Source organism: Cnephaeus nilssonii (assembly GCF_951640355.1).
Source record: "Cnephaeus nilssonii genome assembly, chromosome: 16".
NCBI lineage: Eukaryota > Metazoa > Chordata > Mammalia > Chiroptera > Vespertilionidae > Cnephaeus > Cnephaeus nilssonii.
In genome coordinates this window covers 57358179-57379399 of record NC_137087.1, presented here as the reverse complement: position 1 = coordinate 57379399, position 21221 = coordinate 57358179, and the positions used below count along the sequence as shown (strand labels likewise).

The 21221-nt window shown below is 57.9% G+C and overlaps 1 protein-coding gene across 2 annotated transcripts in view; it reads left to right on the top strand.

Moving 5' to 3' along the window:
* INPP5A (inositol polyphosphate-5-phosphatase A) overlaps positions 1–21221 on the top strand; it is a 141515-nt gene that overhangs the window by 115883 nt on the left and 4411 nt on the right. For both annotated transcript variants that reach the window (XM_079793514.1, XM_079793515.1), the window contains exons 10-12: positions 10193–10288; positions 10415–10489; positions 13665–13738. In XM_079793514.1, the coding sequence (XP_079649640.1) occupies positions 10193–10288; positions 10415–10489; positions 13665–13738 (245 nt within the window). The remainder of the gene's footprint in view (positions 1–10192; positions 10289–10414; positions 10490–13664; positions 13739–21221) is intronic.

Below are 21221 nucleotides of genomic sequence, written 5' to 3'. Positions count from 1 at the left end.
TCTGCAGTCCTGTGGGGTCTCAGACAGTTGAGTGGGTGGGGGAGGAGCAGCCCCAGGCAGACACTGGGGTGTGGGTAGCAAGCCCTCTGTCTCACCCCGCCCCTCACCAGGGGCCCAGAGCGTTCTCTGTCCTCAGCACCGCCACCAGCTTGGGCCTCTGTCTGGCACCATCCCTTCTCCTGCTGGATGGGCAGGCAGGCTGCCCATAGCAGTGACCCCTCTCGGGACACCGTCTTTGGACACCCACATTTAGTGCCTGCAGACCAGGTCCTGGGGGCAGGAGAAGGCCACACAGCCCCATCCCACCCCTGTGTTTTTGGGGAAGTCTGTGCTCTCAGCTCCAGGGGGTCACCCTCAAGTTATGTTCCTATCACCCAGGGCCAAGGGAGAGGTGTCCACACCTGTCCTGGCCAGTGCTGGGTTGTGGTGGTACGCAGGCCTGGGGGTGCTGTCAGGATGGGAGGGCGACATCGTTGCTTTGTCTGGAGTTGGCAGACAACCTCCCTCCTGAGGAAGAAGGTGGAGGTTATATTTTTGGCTCAACTAGAAGCCACAGCTTGACTTGGTCTCCTTGCTGACCCCACCTGGAGCGGCAGTGAGCCTCTCTGGTCCTGGACTCTGGCTGTGTCCGGCTGGCACAGTCCACGGAGGTTAATTCAATCCATATTTAGAGCAAGAGAGGCAGCGAGCTAGATCCGGACAGCAGGGAGTCAAAGGCAGTGATTGTCCCCCTGTGGCTGGAGCAGGGCGGGCGCTGGGAGCTGCGGCAGCCCTAGGAGGAAGCCCGTCATTTGTGGTGAGGAAGGTTACAGGGGTCACCGCAGTCTTGGCCGGAACCCGCCTGGGAGAGAGGCGCTGTGTGCACTGGGAAGACTGTCCCCCAGGCATCAGCCACTTCGCATTTCAGATGCAAATTAATACAAACAGGCTTGCAGGGCAGAATGAGGAGAGGATACTGGGATCACATGTGGCACCGCCTGAGCCATAATTAAAACATAAACAAATTAAACACGATTATCATGTGCCCCCTAAGGGGCCGCGCGTCATGGAACTAATTAATAATGCAGCCTCCACTCAGCCCTGCTGGCGGATCACTCAGAGAGTATGTTTCATGCCTTGCGCAGTGGCAACTGGCAGCTGGGGCGCTCAGCTGGCCGTAGTGACAAACAGTGACAGCAGTGCCAGGCGCTCCCATCTCCTCACGGCCCAGCCGAGCGCCCACCTGCCGCCCATCACTGCCGACAGTGACCGTGATGGATGCGTTTTGGAGGCTGGCAGCCGTTTTCAAAAGCCAGTTACTGACAGGTACATGTGTGTTCAGGTGCCAGGTGGGCCTGTTAAATGTCCTGTGAGGAGCTGACTTAAAAGCAGCGATTGTCCAGGAAGCCACGCTCGCAGGAGGGGTGCTGGGCAGTGCTGGGCAGTGGGGTCCTAGTTGACCATGCGACCTTGGGAGAGGATGAGGAAATCGCTGATGTCCCCAAGCCCCCCACACAGCAGAAAGGGGCATCACCTCTGGTCAGCCCTCTGAGAACCCCCCACCGGATCGCCCCCATGCTGGCTGACGCCGGCTGAGCACACGTCGAGCACTAGGTGAAATGCTGGCTTTCATCTGGGTTCCGGTCACCTTGTTGAACCAAACCCAACCAATCTCTGCACCCAGGACCCCTCAGCCTGGGGACCCAGCGGGCACGGGCCAGGCCAGCTCCTGGTGGGGGCCCTGCGGCCAGGGCAACAGCTGTGTTGCTGGCCCCATGCGTGTGTGCAAGGTGTGACTGCCACTCCTCAGTTGGGGTGTGCCTGCAGCCTGGCTCGGCCCTGCAGAAGCCCCCACGGGCGGCGGGTCTTCAGCCAGTGCTGCACCCGTGAGTGGTGGGTGTCAGGAGCCCGGGAGGTCTGGGCAATTTGCCATCCACTAGACAAGCGACAAGGACGTGCCACCCAACTTCCCTAGCGGCCTGGGGAAAGCCTTCCTTAGAGCAAGGCCTTTGCAGGCCTGTCTCCTGGTCTCTGGAATGCGTAGTTTCAACACGACAGCCAGCCTGTTTCACTGCCCTCGGCACATGTTAGCGGTCATGGAGTTTTTTTCTGAACTGGGAGCGGTGTGGACAGGTCCGTACGGACCTCGCAGGGCCCAGCTTGTGCGCTGAGCAGCCTCCCTCGGCTCCGGACACTCTTCTGTCCGTGGCCTCGTGACGCTGAATTGCTCTGATGGACGAGGGCAGGGCTGCCGGAGGGACCAGGAGTCAGGTGTGTCAGCCGAGCTGTACTTGTCAGTTCCTTTGCTTGGTTTTTAAAGAGGCTTGGTTTAAAGAATAGAATTATGAATTTACATCATTTGATTTATTTTTTCATTACTGTCCTAAAGAGACCTTTATTTGGTCTGTTTGATACAGGGCCTGTGACAATTAATCAAAAATGAAATACAGTTTCAACTTAATTATGATGCGTCTCCAGGGCTTTTATTAGAGGGTTTTCTTCCAGAAAGTTTGCTTTATAAACATTGGCCAGTGTTTCCAACTAGAGATTGAGGTCAGAATAATTATTCTAATTATGGAAAAGGAAGAAAAGGACAGTACATTTGTGGCTTCCCCCCTCCTCCCCTCTGCTATAGGAACAAGATTTTCTGAATCATAATCAGTTCTGAGCTCACTGATCTTTAATGTGCTTTTCTGCATGTTCTGCTAGGTCCTGCTTTCTGCCCGCCCTCAGGGCTGGTACAGTCCCATGGGGATTTTAGGACTCAGAGCAGATCTTCCGTGCCAGGCCTGGTGGCAGGCACTCCAAGGCCATGGTCCGTGGCTGCCTGTGCAGGTCTGTGCCTCCTTGCACACGCCCTCCCACCGGCTGAGCCCAGGTGTATCAGTGGAAGGCTGGGGGTGTCCTCAAGAGGCCAAACCAGCGTGTGCAGGTCCCCTGCGGGGCTCACTTGGGGCCTCATGGCAGTGCCTATCCTGGAGCCAGTCCTGGGCCAGTGGCATGTGCCCTAACACCTGCTGGACACAAGTCTGAGAAAGCTACGCTGCTTCCTGCTCAAAACTGAGTTGGGTTTGCAGGGAATGCTGGGTGGGTGCTGCCCCAGGCCACCAAGCTGGAGGGAGCCAGCGGGAGCCGTCTGAGGAGGAGATGAAAGGGTCTTTATGGCGTGTTGTTGTTCTGGACCAACAGTGGACAATATAGAACAAAGAGGAAGAAGGTGCCTCCGCTGCTGACATAACCCTCATGACAGCGCCTTTTCATTAACTGCCACCAGCTCGCCGGCAGCTCGGCTCCGCGGCCCCGGCCCCTCCCCTTGGTCCCGGTGGTGTCAGCACTGTCGGGCCCTCAGAACTTTTCTCAGCGATCACTTAGAGGTCTCCCTCCTCCCTGGGGTTCCAGGGCAATCCTTGGAGAAGGCAGTGCTCTGTGGAAGGGCCTTCTGGGAAGTCAGAGTAACAGGAATAGTGTGTCCTGGGCACGTGCCGCGGGAAGCAGCGGTGCCTGTCCACAGGGCAGAGGGCACACCTGACAGGGTCGGCCTCCCCGCTCGATCTTGGTTCCTCGGGTCCCTCCCAGGACGGTCCTGTCTGCATCGGGCAGATCACCCTGATCCCGAAACCAAGGAAATCACTGGTGCACGCTTCACTGAGGCCCCGCCCTGCCTGCAGCCATGTCTCCCCCTTGCTTCTCAAGAGCTGTGCCTGTGTGCTTGCATGTGTGTGCTTGCATGTATGTGCATGTGTCTATGTGCATGTGCACGTGTGTGTGCCTGAGCATGATGGGAAAGAGGGTGCTACCTTGGCCAGAGTTCATTGGAGTCATGTGCACGTGCATGTCACTGAGCTGTGCCATTCCCACCGCAGGCTGAGTGGCATCTGTGTGACCCTTGCTGCTTTGAGTGTTGGCCACTTTCTTCTTCCAGGCTCCCAGCGCCTGCTCGGCGCCTCCAGGCACAGCAGACTCACCTCAGTCAGCAGCCAGTGTGGGCAGCAGCGGGTGCCTGTCTGATGGGCACTTACTTTTCAGGGCACAGCATGTGTCTACCCATCAGGGGCGGTCAAAGAATTCCTCTTGTCTGAGCACTTTTTCTCAGATCCATACGTCACCGATGACCACGGCGAGTTGTAACTGATTTCCGTTTCAGAGCCATCCGTTAAGCGATTTAATGATTGTCCTCCTGTCTACTGTTGAATATGTTTAGGACTTGAAATAATGTCTGGGGACATTAGTTACCAAGGACTTGTTCGTCGCCAAGCCAATAATGCTTGTCCGGTGTTCCTAGAACTCAGACAGAAATCCAGGGGACGAGGATGTCTGTCTGTCTATCTGTCTGACTTGATGTTTTAGTTCTGAGCCCACTTCCCAATGCCCAGCACAGACACCTAGCACCTCCCATGCTGGTGCTGGCGGGCTCCGGAGGAGTGTCCAAGATGCAACCGTAATCCTTTGACCCCGGGAGGAGGCCGGCCGCCGGGCTGGGACTGGCACGCGCAGCCCCGCTGGACAGCAGAGCGCTCTGTTGATCTGACCAGCTACACGACACAGCAAGACCCCCCACCTGCTGATGTTCAGCATTCCTGGGAGGATTAGTCACAGCATAAAAGACTGTGCTCTTCTGGAGTGGTTCCTGTTTTCTAGAGTCACTTGAAAACTTTAAATTTAAAAGTTAGTGATTTTCCATTAACATGTTTTAAGGGAAACCTATGGACAGACTCGGGTCTTGTTTTGTAAACCACCTTTTGGAAATCCTTCTCGGAGATGTTAGCTGGAATGTTTATATGCAGCCCTTCTTGTAGGCATTTTTATGGCTAGAATTTAACCAAAAACAGCGGGACCGTGGTGGGCTTTACTGACGTGCCTTTGCTTGGCTGGCCCTTCAGCGAAGCGTCTCCTCACAGTTTGCAGAATTCACCTCCCAGTGGTCACTGGCAGGGGAGGGAAGAAACCCCAAGACTCAGGGATAGGGAAAGGGCAGATGGGCCATCCAGGGCGCGCAGCCCTGCTGGGAGAACAGCCCCGCCCGGGGACCTGCAAGCTGTTGGCCTTGGTGGCTCTCACGGGACACAGCACAGAGAAAGCACGTGTGTCCTCGCAGTGGGAACCCTGGAGCGTGAGGCTGGCTTCTTTAACCCAACAGCTAACTGTTACAGTATCCACTGGCACCTTCTGTCCCCTGAGTGTAGACGCCACGGGGCCCCAGGTGAGGCCAGGGGAAAGGGCGAGCTGGTGGGAGTGACATTGGCCTAGCGTCAGGGTCTCCAGGGCTTGGTGGACAAGCCCCTGCTCCCAGAAGGCGGCGGCCTCACGGGTGGGTGCTGGGAGCTACGTCCGTGAGCAAGGCTGTTAATTAGGGCTAATGGGCTGGCGGCATTTGGGCAGAGACTGCTGAAGGGGCATTGTCTGTTACCTTGTGGAACTGAAAGCAAAGTCCCTTGTGAGTGGACAGAGCTCAGCGGCCCCACCCCAGAAGGTCACGCTCACGCCTGCATGTTCCCAAGGTCATCCAGGCCCCCGCCTTTAGACGGCAGAGCCCCACCTCCTCAGAAGGGCACACACCCCTCGCTGACCAGCTCCAGGCTCTGTGCCAAGTAGGAGGTAGGTGGCTGCCTGGAAAGCAGGGCCTGTCTGAATTCTTCCGTCAGAGATCCTGCCCCTGATCAGCCAGACGTGGGCTAGTCACGACTGCTACACCGTGGCTTCCTAAGTGTGGTTTTGCTGTCCTTTAGTTGCCATCTTTTTTTAGGAAACTCTCAGAGATGCTGGCACAAATTACAACAGTTCTGAGAAGTACAGGCCTGGCCGCACTCATGGTTCTGTGCTTGAACCCTGTTGTCAAAGTGCTGGCATCTCCATCCGGGGTCTGGATCCATGGTGACATCCTTGTTCATCCTCAGGCTGATTGCATCCTTGGTCCCTTTGTTTAAAGCTGTTGAAGACATTGTTTGGAGGCCCATTTATTCTACACGCTTTTCCTTTCCGCTTTCGCGGAGGTAGGTCCTGTGAACATGTTTGTGGCTGAAATTGCACCAGGCGGGCGGGCTGCCGCTTCCCTCTGTCCCTCGCCTTTGTGTCCGATTTCATGCTCCCAGAGGCCGGTATGTTCTTCTGTGTGCATTGTCAGCGGTGACAGCTCTGGAGCAGGGTCACGTGGAGAGGGATGGCGTGAAAGGTGGTACAATGCACCTTCGGGCCCACCCACCAGCCCAACCCGGCCCCCAGGGGCCAGACCGCAGGCGCCCCAGAGCGCTGGGGTCGGCTCCCTCCAGGGGCTGCCACTGCCCGGGGCTGGGGCACCTGGTCCTCTGGCTCCTGTACTTTGTGGGCTGGCCCATGACGTGTGGTGGTTGTGGGCGTGTCCAGGCAGAAGCAGGTGGCACGGGGTTATTTTCTTCAGGTCTCAATTAGAAAAGGAGAAGAGTTTAATCCTCCGGGCCATAGACTAATTCCTTAAAAACCCCATAGGATGCTTCCCTCAGCAGCTGCCTGCGGTGTGTATGGAGCTGGAAACAGGTCAGGGGGCGTGGTGGTCGTGGGGGTCCAGGCCGGGGCGTACCCGCACCCTTGTTGTGCCTTAAACAGCCTGCAGACCTCTGGCCAGACTGGCTTCCATCGCCCCCTCTTTGTGTGGCCACGACAGTGACGGCGACCCAGAGACAATGGCCTGCCCAGCACCCCTGAAGGCGCCGTTCCAGGCCAGACGCGCAATGTGCAGGCCCGCGAGGTTCACGCTGTGTGTCGGGGCCCCTCCCCCGGGTACAAGTTTGGGCTGGGGTGTGAGGGGCCCAGGGGCCAAGGATGGGAAGCAACAGGAATGCGCTGTGTGAGCATCCCCCCTGCTCCCTGAGGGGCTCTGGGCGCCGGGAGGGGGGACAGCGTGTTCCAGGGCCTCTTGGCCTTTGATCCCACGTGGGTACCTTTGCCTACTTGTCACCCTAGACCTGTGTCCCCTCACACTCCCACTTGGATGCTTCCAGAGGGCAGGCCCCGAGGACTGTCTGCTAGTATCCTGGCACCTGTGGCTCTGGGCCGGGCTGGAGTGTCCCTGGTAGATGGGCTCGCCTCCCAGGAAGGACGTTCATGGCTCCGCCAACTCACAGGGCGTCTTTTCTGCATCAAAAACAAAAGCAGGAGCAGAACTCCTCAGCCACCAGTGATAACTGGGGCTCAGCGGAAAGGGCGCTCTCCAGGCAGGTTGTTTCTGAACTTTCCCGATGACCCTGCAGCACCTCATGACCCAGCTGTCCTCTCTGCAGTCACGTGGCCTTGGCATCCGTCCTGCCTGCCCCAGTAATCCTCGCAGTGAGCACGGGGTGTCACAGACCCCGACCAGGTGTCACTAGGCGAGCTCCAACGCCTGGTGACCCTCTCCCCTGACTTGGCCCCGCTGGGTCCCGACTCCTCCCTGCTCCGCACCCTCGGTGACCTCTGGAACCTGCCCCAGGGCCTGAGGGTACTGCAGACCCCTGCTGCTCAGAGGCGGGACTTCCTAACTCCGGTGGAGAGGGAAACCCAGACGCGAGTTCCCAGCCACGCAGGGTTTGTGAGCAGAGGCAAGACTAGCTGCTCCTGTTCAACCAAACAGGATTTTAATTCAAAATATGCTGGCAACATACACATCACCTCCTGTTTTCTCGGGTGGAGGGAAAAGGTAAAATGGAAATGCATCCTCCTCCTCCTTCTCCTTCTGTCCCGGAGCAGGGAAGGAGCCCCGGGCCCTTGGCTGGGGTCCTGAGCCAGGGGGGCATACGCTGCCCTGTGTACCCAGAGTTCCACGAGGCGGGCCCTGACCTGTCCCTGTTCACACCGCTTCCCTCTCCCCTACCCTCTGCCCCCTCCCCGCCCCCCGCCCCGGGTCGCCTGGCTGCTCCCCAGCTCTCATGCTGCCTGTCAAGCCTTTGCCCAGGCTGGGCCCTCCACCCGGAACTCCCCCCACAGCGGCCATCTCCTCACTAGTTACCCCCACCCTCCCACCCCCAGGAGCACAGGGACACGCTCGGCACCCACCCGGCCCTGCCCTGTGTGGTGGGTGTCGGGTGGGCGCTCTCTGAAGCTGCGGTAACTGCAGACTGCGCTGCGGGTGCGACGCTGCTGCCCTCAGCGACGGTGCCCAGGGGGCGATGGCACTGCAGCTGTGGCTCACCACTAGAAATTAGCAGCCGAGACCCTGCCAAGCCCATGACCCCGTGCCTGTTCCTGTTCCTGGCGGAGAGTTTTAAGTCTCTTTATAAGTTTTGGTTGATGTTTACAAACAGAGCAAACCTTAGGGCACTGAACCCGAGAACTTTCTGAAGGAGGCACCTTGTCCCAAGCTCCGAAGCGCACCGCACACCCCACACCAGGCTCTGTGCAGAAAGGCCCCGAGGAGAGGTGGACATGGCGAGACCCCTGAAATGCCTAGAGAAGCAGCAGGCGCTCCGAGTGCCAACCAGACAAGTGCCAGGCAGCCCTCGCCTGTGCCCTGCGTGTGGCTGCTAATAATGAAATAAACCCTAGATGGCCCTTTAAAGCCAACATTTTGGGTACTTTTTCTCCTTTCAAAAGAGTAAAACCCCTTTTGTAAAAGGTGAGCCGGAAAGGCCGGCCTGCGCGGCTCCGCATGAGTGGGCACGCGGATTGCAGGCGGGAAGTGCCTGCCTGGTGTCTGATCACTTCTTCAAACTGGTGAATGAGGAGCCGAGGGGGGGAGATGGGGAGGGGGGCCTTCACCAGGCGCGATCAGATGTTTATCCTTTGGGAGCCGCCCAAAGTGGCCAGATAAAGCAATTTTGTAAAAAGTTTCCAGCAGATGCCTTTGGGAGGAGAACTGTGAATTTCTTGAATCGTCCTGTGGTGGCTACAATGGCTGTCCGTCCACTGCCCCAGCCAGCCCACCCCCCCTTCACGGAAGCACTTAAGCCACTTAAGCACATTAGCATCTGGATGGAGCGACCTCCTCGGGCTGCACTGGGTGGGCAGGGGGCCCTCTCTGCTCAGGATTGTGGGGCTTGTTCTAATCCGCGCCCTTTGAAGGCCCCAGACTGATTTGTGACACATGAGTCCAAAAGCCACTTTGGGGGGCTTGACCCGCTTAGCTGATCTGTGCGCTGAATGTCAATGGCCTGTCCCAGAGTGTGCTCTGGGGCTGGCGCGGCCTCCCCTGCCCCCTGACCTGGAGGGGGTCTGCGTCCAGCGGCGGGCTGGCAGAGCTCACACCTGCAGGCTCAGCCCAGGACCTGGGGGCTCCCGCTCTCCGGGGTGCAGGCTTGCTCAGCACCAGGACCTCACCAGGGCCGCGCAGAGGAAAGTGTTTTAAAAAGTGAGAAGTGGTTGTTTCCTTGCAGTGGTCTTTTTAAAAATAAACATCATCTAGCCCTTTTTTGAAAAACAGCTTTCCTGGGGTATTTATATCTAAGCCACAACCCAGTGAGAGCCTCCGCATCAGACCCACCGGCCCGGTCACCAGCCTGCTTGTCTCAGACATTCCCCACGTAACTTGTTCCCCCATCCTGTCAGCATCCCATCCTGCCGACACGTGTGAACATGGGTGTTGGCCCTTCGGAGCCCTGTTCTGACCGCAGCACTTGGTCACTTTGAGTGTGTCCTGCACTTCCTCTGTTACAAGTGTGTCCTGAGTGCCCCTCCCAGTCCGTCTGCATTTTCATGCCACAGGTGGGTGAGGGGCTCACGTGATCTGCGCATGAGCACACACATGCACACACATACACAGGCAAAGACAGAAGACTTTTTCTAAACAAGCCCAGATTTAGTTTAATTCTTAGCCAATCAGATGCTAGCCTGGAGGGTGACAGCGCCGTTCTTCCCTGTCCCCGCTGCTGCCTAGCCGCCGCCCTCCCCTCCGTCAGGGCTGGTGTCCTCCTCACGTCGCCTCTGGCCGTGTTGCCCTCCGGGTCCTGTCCAGTGGCCCCGGGCCGTGGCTGGTTGTGACTCCACCCGCCCTCTCTGCTCGCTCAGGCTGTTCTCAGTCCAGGCCTTCCTGGGCCAGGGCCCAGCCGCTCAGCGGGACGCTCTGCGGAGTGCAGGTCAGGATGGGGGGACAGGCCTGCCTTCAGGCACTCTGGGGACCTGCTCTGGGGTCCCTCCACAGGGAGCTGTGAAAGGGGGTTGAAGAAAGGATGAGGCTGGGGACAGAGGTCAGGAAAAGAGCGGACTGCTTTGAGGTGATGGGGCTGCGGGCAGCCAGGCGGGGGGGACTAAGTTTCTGTGTCTTTCCCAGACTCTCTGCACAAAGGCCACGATGCAGACGGTCCGGGCCGCCGACACCAACGAAGTCGTGAAGCTGATTTTCCGGGAGTCCGACAACGACCGGAAGGTGAGAGCCTGTTCCTCTGGGTGGGTGGCCCACGGCAGCCACCACGGCCGTCCCGAGCTGGGAGCGTGGGACTGGGCCTGAGCCCCGCTCTGCCCCCACCTGCGCTGACGGCCCCGTCCTTGGCAGGTGATGCTGCAGCTGGAAAAGAAACTGTTCGACTACTTCAACCAGGAGGTTTTCCGAGACGACAACGGCACTGCGGTGAGTTCTGTTGTCTCACACGTGACCTTGTGTCACCTCAGAAGCCTCAGGTAGCAAGGGACGCAATGCGGGGGCCTGGCCCTGGAGGGCTGCGTCCCGCAGGTTCTCTGAGACCTGGGTGGCCAGCTAGTGCAGACCCCGCAGCTGCACCTGCGTAACAGCGGCTTCTGTCCTCGGAGGCTCACACAGGTGTGCATGGACACTGCCCGGGCCACTGGGCATGTCGAGGGTCACCCTCACGTCAGTCACACGCAGGAAACGAGGTCACTTGGTCCACCTGGGGGACAAGATAAATGGGGTGACGAGCCATTTGAGGGCCTCTCCCCTCCGCAGTGAGGCAGCAGCACAGCCACTGGGACAAACTACCATCGCAGGATGGATGTGCCCGTGCCGGACGCGGCCCCAAAATCCATCGCATCCTTCATCAACCACCGGTCTTGTACCCGTCTGACAGAAATTTAATTCAAGCTGGCTCCTGAAAATAATTATTGTATTTTAAGAGTAGTAATCATTGGCCGGGACATGATTGAATGTGTCCATGCCTATTGACTTTTCCTATGATTTATAGCTTTGTTTAGTCGATATTCCCATCGAAATTGTATAATTAATTATAAGTGTGGCTGTCAGGCTGCAGGATGGAGTGCCCTGGCGAGGATTTGGAGAGATTAAATTTTCCTGGGCTGTCCCGGCCGGCCTGGGGATTTCCACGGCGCTCGGCCTGTTGGTGGAGGTGTTTGCTGTGTGTTTAGCAGCTGCTCCAGCTCAGGGCTCATTGATTTTCGGCTCTTTTCTTTATCAGCGCTGCGTCTCGGCAGCAACAGTGGAATTTGTGCGGCCGGGATAGCTCCTGACAGATACATATGATCAGCCGGCTGCTTTATCATTGTCCACACCGCCCTGCGCTGTTTTTCACTTTGTAATCAAGAAGAATGTTTGCGACACATGCGGAATTGGTTATCATGTTTGTGAAAAATCTCAAAGAGATACAAACGATCCACAGACATGCAGCATAATTTCTAATCAGAAGCATCTCACATCCGGTGTGTGGTGCCTGCAGCAGGGCTCCCGGACCATCGTTCTGTGTGGCTCGGGGTGCAGAGTCCCCAGGCCCTGGCACTCGGGGCATCGACCGCATGCTGGTCTCACAGCGGGGGGGCGGGGGGGGTCCCGCCAACCTGTCAGAGCCAGACAGCGGGCCGAGCTGGCCCTGCACCCACCCTGCCCAGGGCAGCCAGGCTTGGGGTCTGATGGCCAGCATCAGGGCTTGGGGACGCTGCAGCGGTCACCGCACAGGTCGGCATCTGTCAGTGTGGATATGGAATTAGCCTCTGCCTTCCCCCCTGGAAAGCCCTGGAGGGTGAAGAGCGCCTGGGTTGTCCGCACAGCCCCTGACACAGCAGAGGCTCAGCGCTCCCACGTGCAATCAGAACGAAGGAGCATTTCGGAACAGCTCCATGCTGGCAAGCCCCTAGGCACTCAGGGTGGGGTGGGGTGTGGCCGTGCTGCAGGGAGGACTGGCAGGGCACCTGGGGACGGAGACTCTGGAGGGCTGGGTCCTCCCCAGATTGGCGCTGCTCCTGTTTTAGCAGCTGGAAGATTCCGACTCATTCCAAACCAGATATTTATTTGCTGTTCTTTTTACTTAATACCCTTAACAAGTGGAATATGGGTGAGATTCAAGTGGCTCCGTCCCTAAATGCTGCCACCCAGACAGACAGGAGGTTAGGGGGTGACTAGGAGGCTGCAGGGCTGCCAGGCCTTGTTCAGTAGAGCTGGGAACAGGAACAGGAAACTGCCTCGTGCTCAGGCCTCGCCAGCTGCTTCTCCCGGAGTTTTCCAGCTTCCTTGACAAACTGCCCGACTGTGCTTATTGGAGTGTGTGTGTGTGTGTGTGTGTGTGTGTGTGTGTGTGAGAGAGAGAGAACTGTGCCTCCAGTGCACACTTGCATGTAAACACATTTGTAAGCACAGACGTACACTTATGTTCAGGACTGGTCCACACCCATGTGCACACCTCCCCTTGAAGGTGCACTTCAGTCCCCAAGATGTTCCCTCACTCTCAGCCAGAGTTCTCCCCGCCCCTCTCCCTCCCCCTCCCCCCGGCCCTCACTCCTGGCACCATCCCCCAGGACTCAGGGCCCTAGCTGCTGGGCAGCGTTTAGCCGGTGAGGTTTCCACCAGCGTTTCTCACCAGCAGATGTGGGCTCACATGGCCCCATGGGGTCCAGGCCCCCAGCCCTGGGTCCTGAGCCTCGCCAGGCAGGGTGTGCGGCTCTCCATGACGGGGGTCTGCAGGAATGTGCGACCGAAATTCTAAAGCTGTGTGGAAATGGTCCCCTTTGTGCATAAGGAGCTTTGGGTCACTCCTCTCAAAGCGTAAGTGCCACAGCCAGCTCCTTCCCGTGGGATTTCCGCTCTGCCGCCCTCTCTCCCAGCCAGGGGACCGGTGGGGCAGGTGGGGGCGGGGGGCTGCCTCCCGTGCTCAGGTAGCAGCCTGGCACACGGTAATTACTGTGTACATGGCGCTGCAATCGCACGCTTTGGGGGTGATGGATGAGGTGGCTTTGAGGGGAGCCCCTGCACGAGGCCATGCTCCCACCCAGCTGCGAGGGGACATGATTAATGAATGCATCCCGAGGGCGTGTGTGGTGACGGCTCGTCACAGCCCAGTGTGGCCAGACACTGTGTGGTGCCCTTCCTTCTTGGGCACCATGCTCTCTGGGGTGTGCAAACCGGGGCCATTTTTATCAGCTTCCTACGTGAGGTGGACACTGCTTACCTCTGGCTTAGTTTGGGCAAAATGGGAATGGTGTGCCCTCCTCAGGACACTGCCTCTGTGGGCAGCACCACTGAGGCCACCCCGGGCCTGCCCCCACCCGCTGCACCGCGTGGCTTCAGCAGGGAAGCGGCTGCTCAGCCATGGGCGTGCGGGTTCCGGGGCCAGATGAACTGGAGCCCTGGCAGAGGGCTGCTGGGCACCCACAGGCCCTTGGGGACACCACTCGGTGGCTCTCATTGGGAGGGGGTGGCCTGCACACAGGCCAGCTGACTATGGGGCAACACGTGTTCCTGAAAGTTCCAAGGCCCCTGCCCCTCCAACCACCACGCCCCGTGACCTTGCGATGCCCCAGACAGGCGCACCAGTGACTTCATTTTCTTCCTTTTCTTTCTTCAGCTCCTAGAATTTGACAAAGAGCTGTCTGTCTTTAAGGACAGGCTGTATGAACTGGACATCTCGTTCCCTCCCAGGTAAGGAGCACCTGCTGGACGAGCAGGTAACTGTCCTCTCGGGCGCCCGTGCCCCTGTGCACACCAGTCCTCTGGCCCTTCCCGCGGCCTGAAGAAAGGAACCAGCCAAGAGCAACGGTGGTTCTGTCTTTTTAAAAAGATATTCTTTCAGGGCACAAAATGCGTCTCCTCAGACGTGCGGGGCCACAGGCAGAGTGTATCTCTGTAGCTGTAGCGACCCGATCGTCCCTCTGACCAGCCACATACCCAGGGCCTCCCAGGGGCCTGGAGTCAGCAGAGAGAAACGACAGACAGAAAGTGACCAGTCCCTGGTCCTGTGGCCCTCCGACCTCAGGGTTCAGGCTCTGGCCAAGAGGGCCAGGAGCCCAGAGCTTAGGGATAGCACCCAGACCAATGGGTGCTGAGTGTCGGGGAGCCTGAGAAGCAGGGACTGTGGGTTCCGCTCAGCCCTGTGGCCTCGGGGTTGGTGCGCAGGCGAAGTCTTGAAGACCCACGTGAGGGAGTCACAGTTACCACTGTCCAGGGTGCTGACTGAGCTTGTCTCCCTCACGCTCCAATGCTGCTTTAAATGTACAGTGAAGTGTGCGCTGAGTACTTCCCAAGACATTTGACATCGGAAGACGTTCTCTGGGATTTGTTCAGACTTCCCCTTCCTGTGGGTGATTGGCCAGATATCCTGATTGTCCCTCCCATTTGGACAGACTCACGGGGATCTTCCTCAGGGCTTTGCTGAGCTGGCTGAGGACAAAGGAGGCCTGGAGCTGCCGCCAGTCAGGGTGCAACACTATGGACCCCTGTGTCCCATGCTGGCCTCTGCCCCTCAAGTTTCTCCCAAACCGAGTGGCCATCCATCCCCCACTGCCCAGTTCGCACTGGAAGTCCTCCCTCCCTTTGGTCCTGTTGTATTTTTAAAGCCACCAAATAGAGTTACTAGTACAGCTCCCTGGCCGCCATGCGGGTGTGCAGAGCTGTTTCGAGCAGAAGCACAGATAGCGGATGGCAGGGAAATGGCCAGGATGGCATTTGTAGGGTTGGTATCTGCGCAGATGTATTCTCTGACTCTGCCATGAAATGTGTGATCTCAGGCGTGTGTGTGTGTGTGTGTGCGTGTGTGTGTGTGTGTGTGTGCGTGTGCACAGGAGTATGAGCTCATGTGTATATGGGTAGGTTTGTACATGGATGCCCTGCATGTTGGGTGCATGTTGTGTATATGGGATGTGTGCCCAAAGGACTGTGTGTATGAGTGTACTCATGTGTGCACTGTACAGCTGCATGTGCATCTGTGCACACATGTAGGCATCACATAGGTTGTGTGTGCATGCATGTGTGTAGTATGTCTGTATATGCATAGGTACAGTGTGTGTTCAGGATGTATGTGAGTGGGTTATGGATAATTGTGTGCATATGTGTGTGGTCCATTGATTTGCTTATGTGTGTACAGTATCTATACATGTATGAATTTGTGTATGTGGGGCGGTGTGCATGGGTTTGAGTGTATGTACATTGTGCGGGTGTACATGTGTGTATGCAGAGTTGGTACTTACAAGCATGGTTGTGTGTGTAAATGTGTAGGTATATGGATACATGTATGAGTGTGCACATATGTCATATGGAATGTGGGGATGTGGGTTTTGTGTGCACGTGTAGCTGGGTATGTGTATACATGGGCCTGTGTGTATGTATGTATATGGGGGTATGTAAGATATGCACTGAATGGGTGTGGGTACGTGTGTGTGCATGAGGTATATCTGTACATGTAGCTGTGTGTGTACATGGATGTATATGTAGGAATATATACATATGTAAAATGTGTGTGAGTGCACATGCAGTTTTTATATGTGGTGTGAATCTGTGTATATGTGTGTGCATGGGTGTGGATATGGATGGGTATGTTACCTAGATGTGTATGGTGCATGAGTGTGTGGGGGTGTGCATATTGTGTAGTTGTGTATGTTGTATGAGTGCGAATAGGTCTGAATCTGGGTGTGTGTGAGTGTATATGTTGTGTGGGTGTGCATGGGTATGAGTCTAGGTGTGTGTGGCTGTGTATGGGTCTGAGTCTGGGTGTGGGGAGGGTTTGTATGTTATGTGGGTGTAGGTGGGTGGGTATGGGTGTGTATGTTGTGTGGTTGTGCATGGGTCTAAGTCTGGGTGTGTGTGGCTGTGTATGTTGTGTGGGTATGGGTATGTATATCACATGGGCATGTATATTGTGTGGATGTGGGTGGGTGGATATGGGTGTGTATGTTGTGTGGGTGTGTATGGGACTGAGTCTGGGTGGGTGTGGCTGTATATGTTGTGTGGGTGTGGGCGGATGGGTGCATTGCGTGGGTATGGGTATGTACTAGTATATCACATGGGTTTGTATGTTGTGTGCGTGGATGGGTATGGGTGTGTATACTGTGTGGTATGCATGGGTCTGAGTCTAGGTGTATGTGGTTTGTATGTTGTGTGGGTGTGGGTATGTATATTACATGTGTATGCTGTGTGGGTGTGCATGGGTCTGAGTCTGGGTGTGTGCATTGTGTGGGTGTGGGTACCAGGTCACCCTGGGGAAACAGAGGCGGGAATTCCATCCCCCAATGCCAGGGCCCAGTCAGGAAACCTCAGGGTCTGAGGCCAGACTGCTGGGTGTGCAGCTTCCCAGTGGCAGCCAGAGACGACGTCTCATGGGGCCTGTTATCCCCCAGGATGCCCAGGGTGGGGGCACCCTATGATGCCCAGGAGCTGCTGCCCACCAGCCCCAGGGCCACTCCTGCCTGGGGGTCAGGGAGGTCACTCCTTGGGAAGAAGCACCGTGTCTGAGGCTGTCCCATCACCCGGTGCCGCCTCGTGTGTCAGGGCGTGTTGGCTCCCCCCACGGCCAGGCTTCCAGCACTGCCCGGGAGGACGGACCTTGTGGAGCACGGGCCACCTCGGCTGTCACGGGTGTCCTTGCGTGTTGGCTCCATCTCTTCAGAGCGCAGTTACAAGGACCTGTGGGTCTCTGCTCTCTTGTCTTCAGAACCTTTCGGTGCCTTTTGCCCTTGTCATTCAAGGGGTGAACGCATTGCAGCCTGGCAGAGCCATCTCGGTCCCTGTCCCGGTGGAGGTGAGCTCACCAAGGGCCGCCCGCAGAGTCGCAAGGGAGACATTGTCCCCGAGTGCGGGCACGTCGCTGCTGGAGGTGCAGAGGGTGGGAGTGCTCCTCCCCCTGAGCTCCTCGTGGCTGCCAGCACCGGTTAGTCGCACACCCATGAGAGTCCCCCAAGAATTTCATTAGACATGGGTCTCATAAAGAGAGTGGGGTTCTCTCAGCAAAGCCATCAGTTACTGTTCTCCACGGACTAGAACGCCACTCCTAATGGATTATAACTTAATGCTGCCTGTCATCGTGCTAGAAACGGTGCTAACATTTCAGACATTATAGAGCCTTCAGCACACGGTCTTCTCAGCTCCGGGCCCAGCCATGTGTATAGCACCTTCGTTAGGGACAACTGCAGGTGCTGCATGGCGGTCAAGAGGCAAAGTTGCTTCAGGACCAGGCTAGACTCGCAGTAGCAGGAAGGTCACTGCAGAGGCCCAGAGCTGCCCCTGCTGTGCCTCCGCCAGAGACGCTGGCAGCCGCTGCGAACAGGCCAAAGAAGGCCTCCGATGCCCCCCGGGGTCCATGGGCTCCGCAGGTGAAGAGCTCTGGGCTTAGAGGGGCCTGTGGGAGTCGGGATGTGGGCGCCTGCTCTCTGGAACTGCCGCTTGGAGCTGGCGAAGTGACATTAGTTGTTTGAAGTGACATTAGGTGGTGGAGAAAGCTTCCTGGCCCTGCAGAGGGGCAGGCAGGTCAGATGGGGATCGCAACCGCTCCGCTGGGAGGGAGAGGCCTTGCACAGTGGGAACACATGTTCACAGGGCAAGCCCGGGTTCTAGCGTGTAAAACAGGATAAACCGCACCACACCCGTCTGTCTGCACGAGGCCGTCTCCCTTCAACAGATAATTTGTTTTTAAGTTAAGAATTAGGAGGCCCTTTCAAACGTTCTGTGAGCCGTGACATCTATGGATTCGTATCTATAGCTACACAAGTAACAGTGTAAAATCCGTGCAAGAAGGATGAGCTCGCTGCTTGCCGGGCCTGGTGCTCAGGAGGGAGCAAGGACGCCCATCTGTCTAGCTGGTCCCTGAGCGCTGGTTGGACGCTGCCCATGCAGATGCTCAGGACCAAGCGCTGAGGGGTGATGGGCCAGAGAACCAGTGGCAGGAAAAGCAGGCGACCCCCCGTGCCCCGGTGCCGCTCTGCCCGGGGAGGGCCCGCGCCCCGTGCCGCCAGCTTCCCTCACCTCTGACTTGCCGCACTGGGTAGTCTCCATGTGGCCACATCCTCCTTCAGTCTTCCTTTGAGTCTAGCTTGTTGCTTTGCTTTTCTAGGAATTTCAGTAGCACCTGGTGTGTTTGGAAACCATGTATCTGAGGCCCGGGTTGTGAACGTGGGAGTAGCCTCTAGTGACACCTCCCTCACCATTTCTCTGTAACCACGCCGCCTCTGTGCAGGGCTGTAATATGGGGACAGTAGCTTCCTTACCAGGAGATTTCGAGGGCCCTGTCCTCAGCTCCCTGAGGAGCACGGCAGCACCCCCTTTCCTGCCCCGGTGGGGCTGGCTCAGGAAGGGCCCCCCTTCCTGCTGAGACTGGGCGGCCCAGGAGATTCCTGCAGATGCAGCCTGGCCAGCACAGCGGGGCTTTGTGTTGTCGGCCTCGGGCCTTGGTGACGCCCCGGCCTGCCCAGCCTGCTCACATGGAGACCTGAGCTTTGTGGGTAGGGCTGGTCTCCCAGCAAAGGGGCCACTGCCCACATCCTGGGGTGCAGGGAGGGGGGAGGGCGAGGCCCAAGGACAGGTGGGCGATTGTTAGCTTTATCACCCTGCCATTCATTATGGTGATTTCTCCTCCGCTGTCCGCGTCCCCACCCTGCATGGGGTTTGCTTTCAGATAAGTCTGAGTGCACAGCAAGCACCATATTAATCAACGTCAGCTCCCCAGGGAGCAGGCCCCGGCGCCCTGCTGCTGGGCCGGCCTAGGCAGCGCCTCTTCCACCGCCCGCACCCCCGCGCCTGGCCACGGAGAGGAAGGACGTGGCACCGCCAGGCTCCCCTCCTCAGGGCCACGCTGGCTTCCCCAGACCCATCCAGACAAGCAGCGCCCTCTTGGCTCCTGGCCTGGTCCTGGGAGTGGCTGGGGAGCCCCAGGCTATGGGGGTGAGGGACTGGCCATCACTCTGGGCTCTCAGGTCCCCACCCGGGAACAGAGAGGAGGCAGACCCAGAGCGCTCTCGCGGCCCACGGTGTGCACGGGACCGTCGCTCACAGAGCTACTAAAAGTCGCCTTTGGTGGGCTGTTCACGCCGGGCCCTGCTGGATCTGCACCGCACCTTGGTCCTGGGGTGCTCAGCCTCAGGCAGGAGCTTTCCGGGAGGGGAGTTTCTGCCGTAGGGAGAGCGTCGCACTGCAGCTGAGGAGAAACGGTGGTTCCGGGGCAGGTGGACGTCAGCTTGTCTCTGTCGAGACTGCATCCCCGCGTGGCCTGTGCAGCCTGGCTCCTTCGACTCCTGGGAGCGCGTCTGGCCACATACCTGCCCCTCGTCTAAAGCCCCAAACGGGGCTGAGGCCAGGGAGCCACGTGACTGGACACCCCTCACGGCACCACAGGGCAGCGATGGGATGCTCTGGAGGCGGCAGGAAGCACCTGACTCACCACATCCGGCTCAGAGGCCACCAGAGCACTGGCCGCGGGGAAGAAGCAGGCCCGGGGTGGCAGAGTCGGGGGCCATCAGGACGCCCCAGGGCCACAGACTCCCTCTGGGTAAACTTGTTCGCAGCCACTTCTTAGCAGAGACCCTCCCAACTTCCTCCCAACCTGCAAAGACCAGCTGGTGGTGGGCTCCAAGCCTGCAGGACCTCTGACCTCTCCCTGACCTTTGCCCCCAGTGGGGGCGGTGCTTAGTGACTTAGCAGGTTGTCCCTCTGGAAAGGGGAAGGCCTGTGTGGGCCCCACTGCAGGCATCTGATTGGATGGCATGCCCCAGGCATGGCAGGTCGCAGTCGGGTTAAACTGAGAAACCCTGAACAAGGCGCCTGTGATGTGGAGACAGGCCGGCACGTGCTGCCGCTCGTCCTGAGCAGAAGTTGGTGGGCAGCTGTGCTGTGCTGTGGTGTTGGACGTGGGAACCGTGCAGCTGTTTAACCACATTCTATGGTGAAGCAAAGCAGGGGTTTCCAGCACAGGCATGGGTCACAGATCTCTGGTGAGCGCCTGTGGGGCTGGAACAGTGAATTGGGCAGAAATACCAGGTACGGTGAGAACCCCAACCACCTGTTCATGCTTGAGGCACAGGGACGACACGGGGCTCAAGGCCCAGAGCGGAGGGACCGGGAGGTGGCCAGGTGCCCCGACAGGAGCAGCCCAGAGAGCCAATCACGTTCTTCTCTTTTCCTGAAACAGGAAAATTTAATAGAGAATAAGGTGCCATTCACAGCAAACACCATGGAGTATTTTGGAATTAACCTACACAAACACATTGGACTTTTACAGGAGAAACGTGCGTCCCTAGCGAAGGCCGTGCCAGGTGCACCACAGTAAGGGCGTCCGCACTGAACAGCCAGGGCTCTCCCTCCACAAGGCCCAGGCGTGCAGTCCTTCATTGTAACTGCGCCGCAGTCCCCACCAGTGTCCACGCGGGCGGGGCTCGCAGTTTCACATGCACCGGGGAAGGCCCGTTGGGCAACGCGGCCCCGAGGCAGACTGTCCCAGTGAGTTCCAGAAGCGGGAGGGAGCTGCCCGCAGGTGGAGGGACATGAGGGGCCTGGACAGGCGGCTGCGGGACACTGAGCAGGTAGCCAGTGTCTGAGGACAACGCACTGTGCACCTTGGGGCTGGTGGCACCCCACTTGGTTCTCACCATGTTTGCGTCACTTGCTGGCCCGTTGGTTGCCTGTGGTGGCTCTATTCCTGAGGGAGCCTCTGCCTCTCCCGGTGGCCAAGCGGTCAGTGAAGTGAGGCCTGTAAGGCCAGAGAGGGACAGTCTCCACCACAATGATGAACCCCAAGGCCATGGCCTGGGCACCTGGACGCTACCTGAGATGAGAACTGAGGTGGGAGCAGGTTGTGGGGAAGAGGGCATGTGTCCAGGCTGGGCCCCGGCTTCCGCAGGGTCCCTCTGGGCCAGCGTCCCACAGCAGAGTCACCTGCCAAGTCACTGGGGTGCAGGTGGGGGCTGGGCACGTCGCGTTACCAGGGCACGTGAGGTTCTGCCGCTGTTTTTTCCCATGCATTTTGCTGTTCTTTAGACCATGTCCAAAAACAAAAGCCAAGTTAATAGATGAGCTCATATTTCTTTAAAGGAATTGTGAGTTTGAATTTCTGTTCCAGAAACTTCTGTATGGGTATTCTTTCCCTGGATAACATTGGCCATCCCAAGGGCCTTCAGGAGAGAATCCGAACAGCCCCACGTAGCAC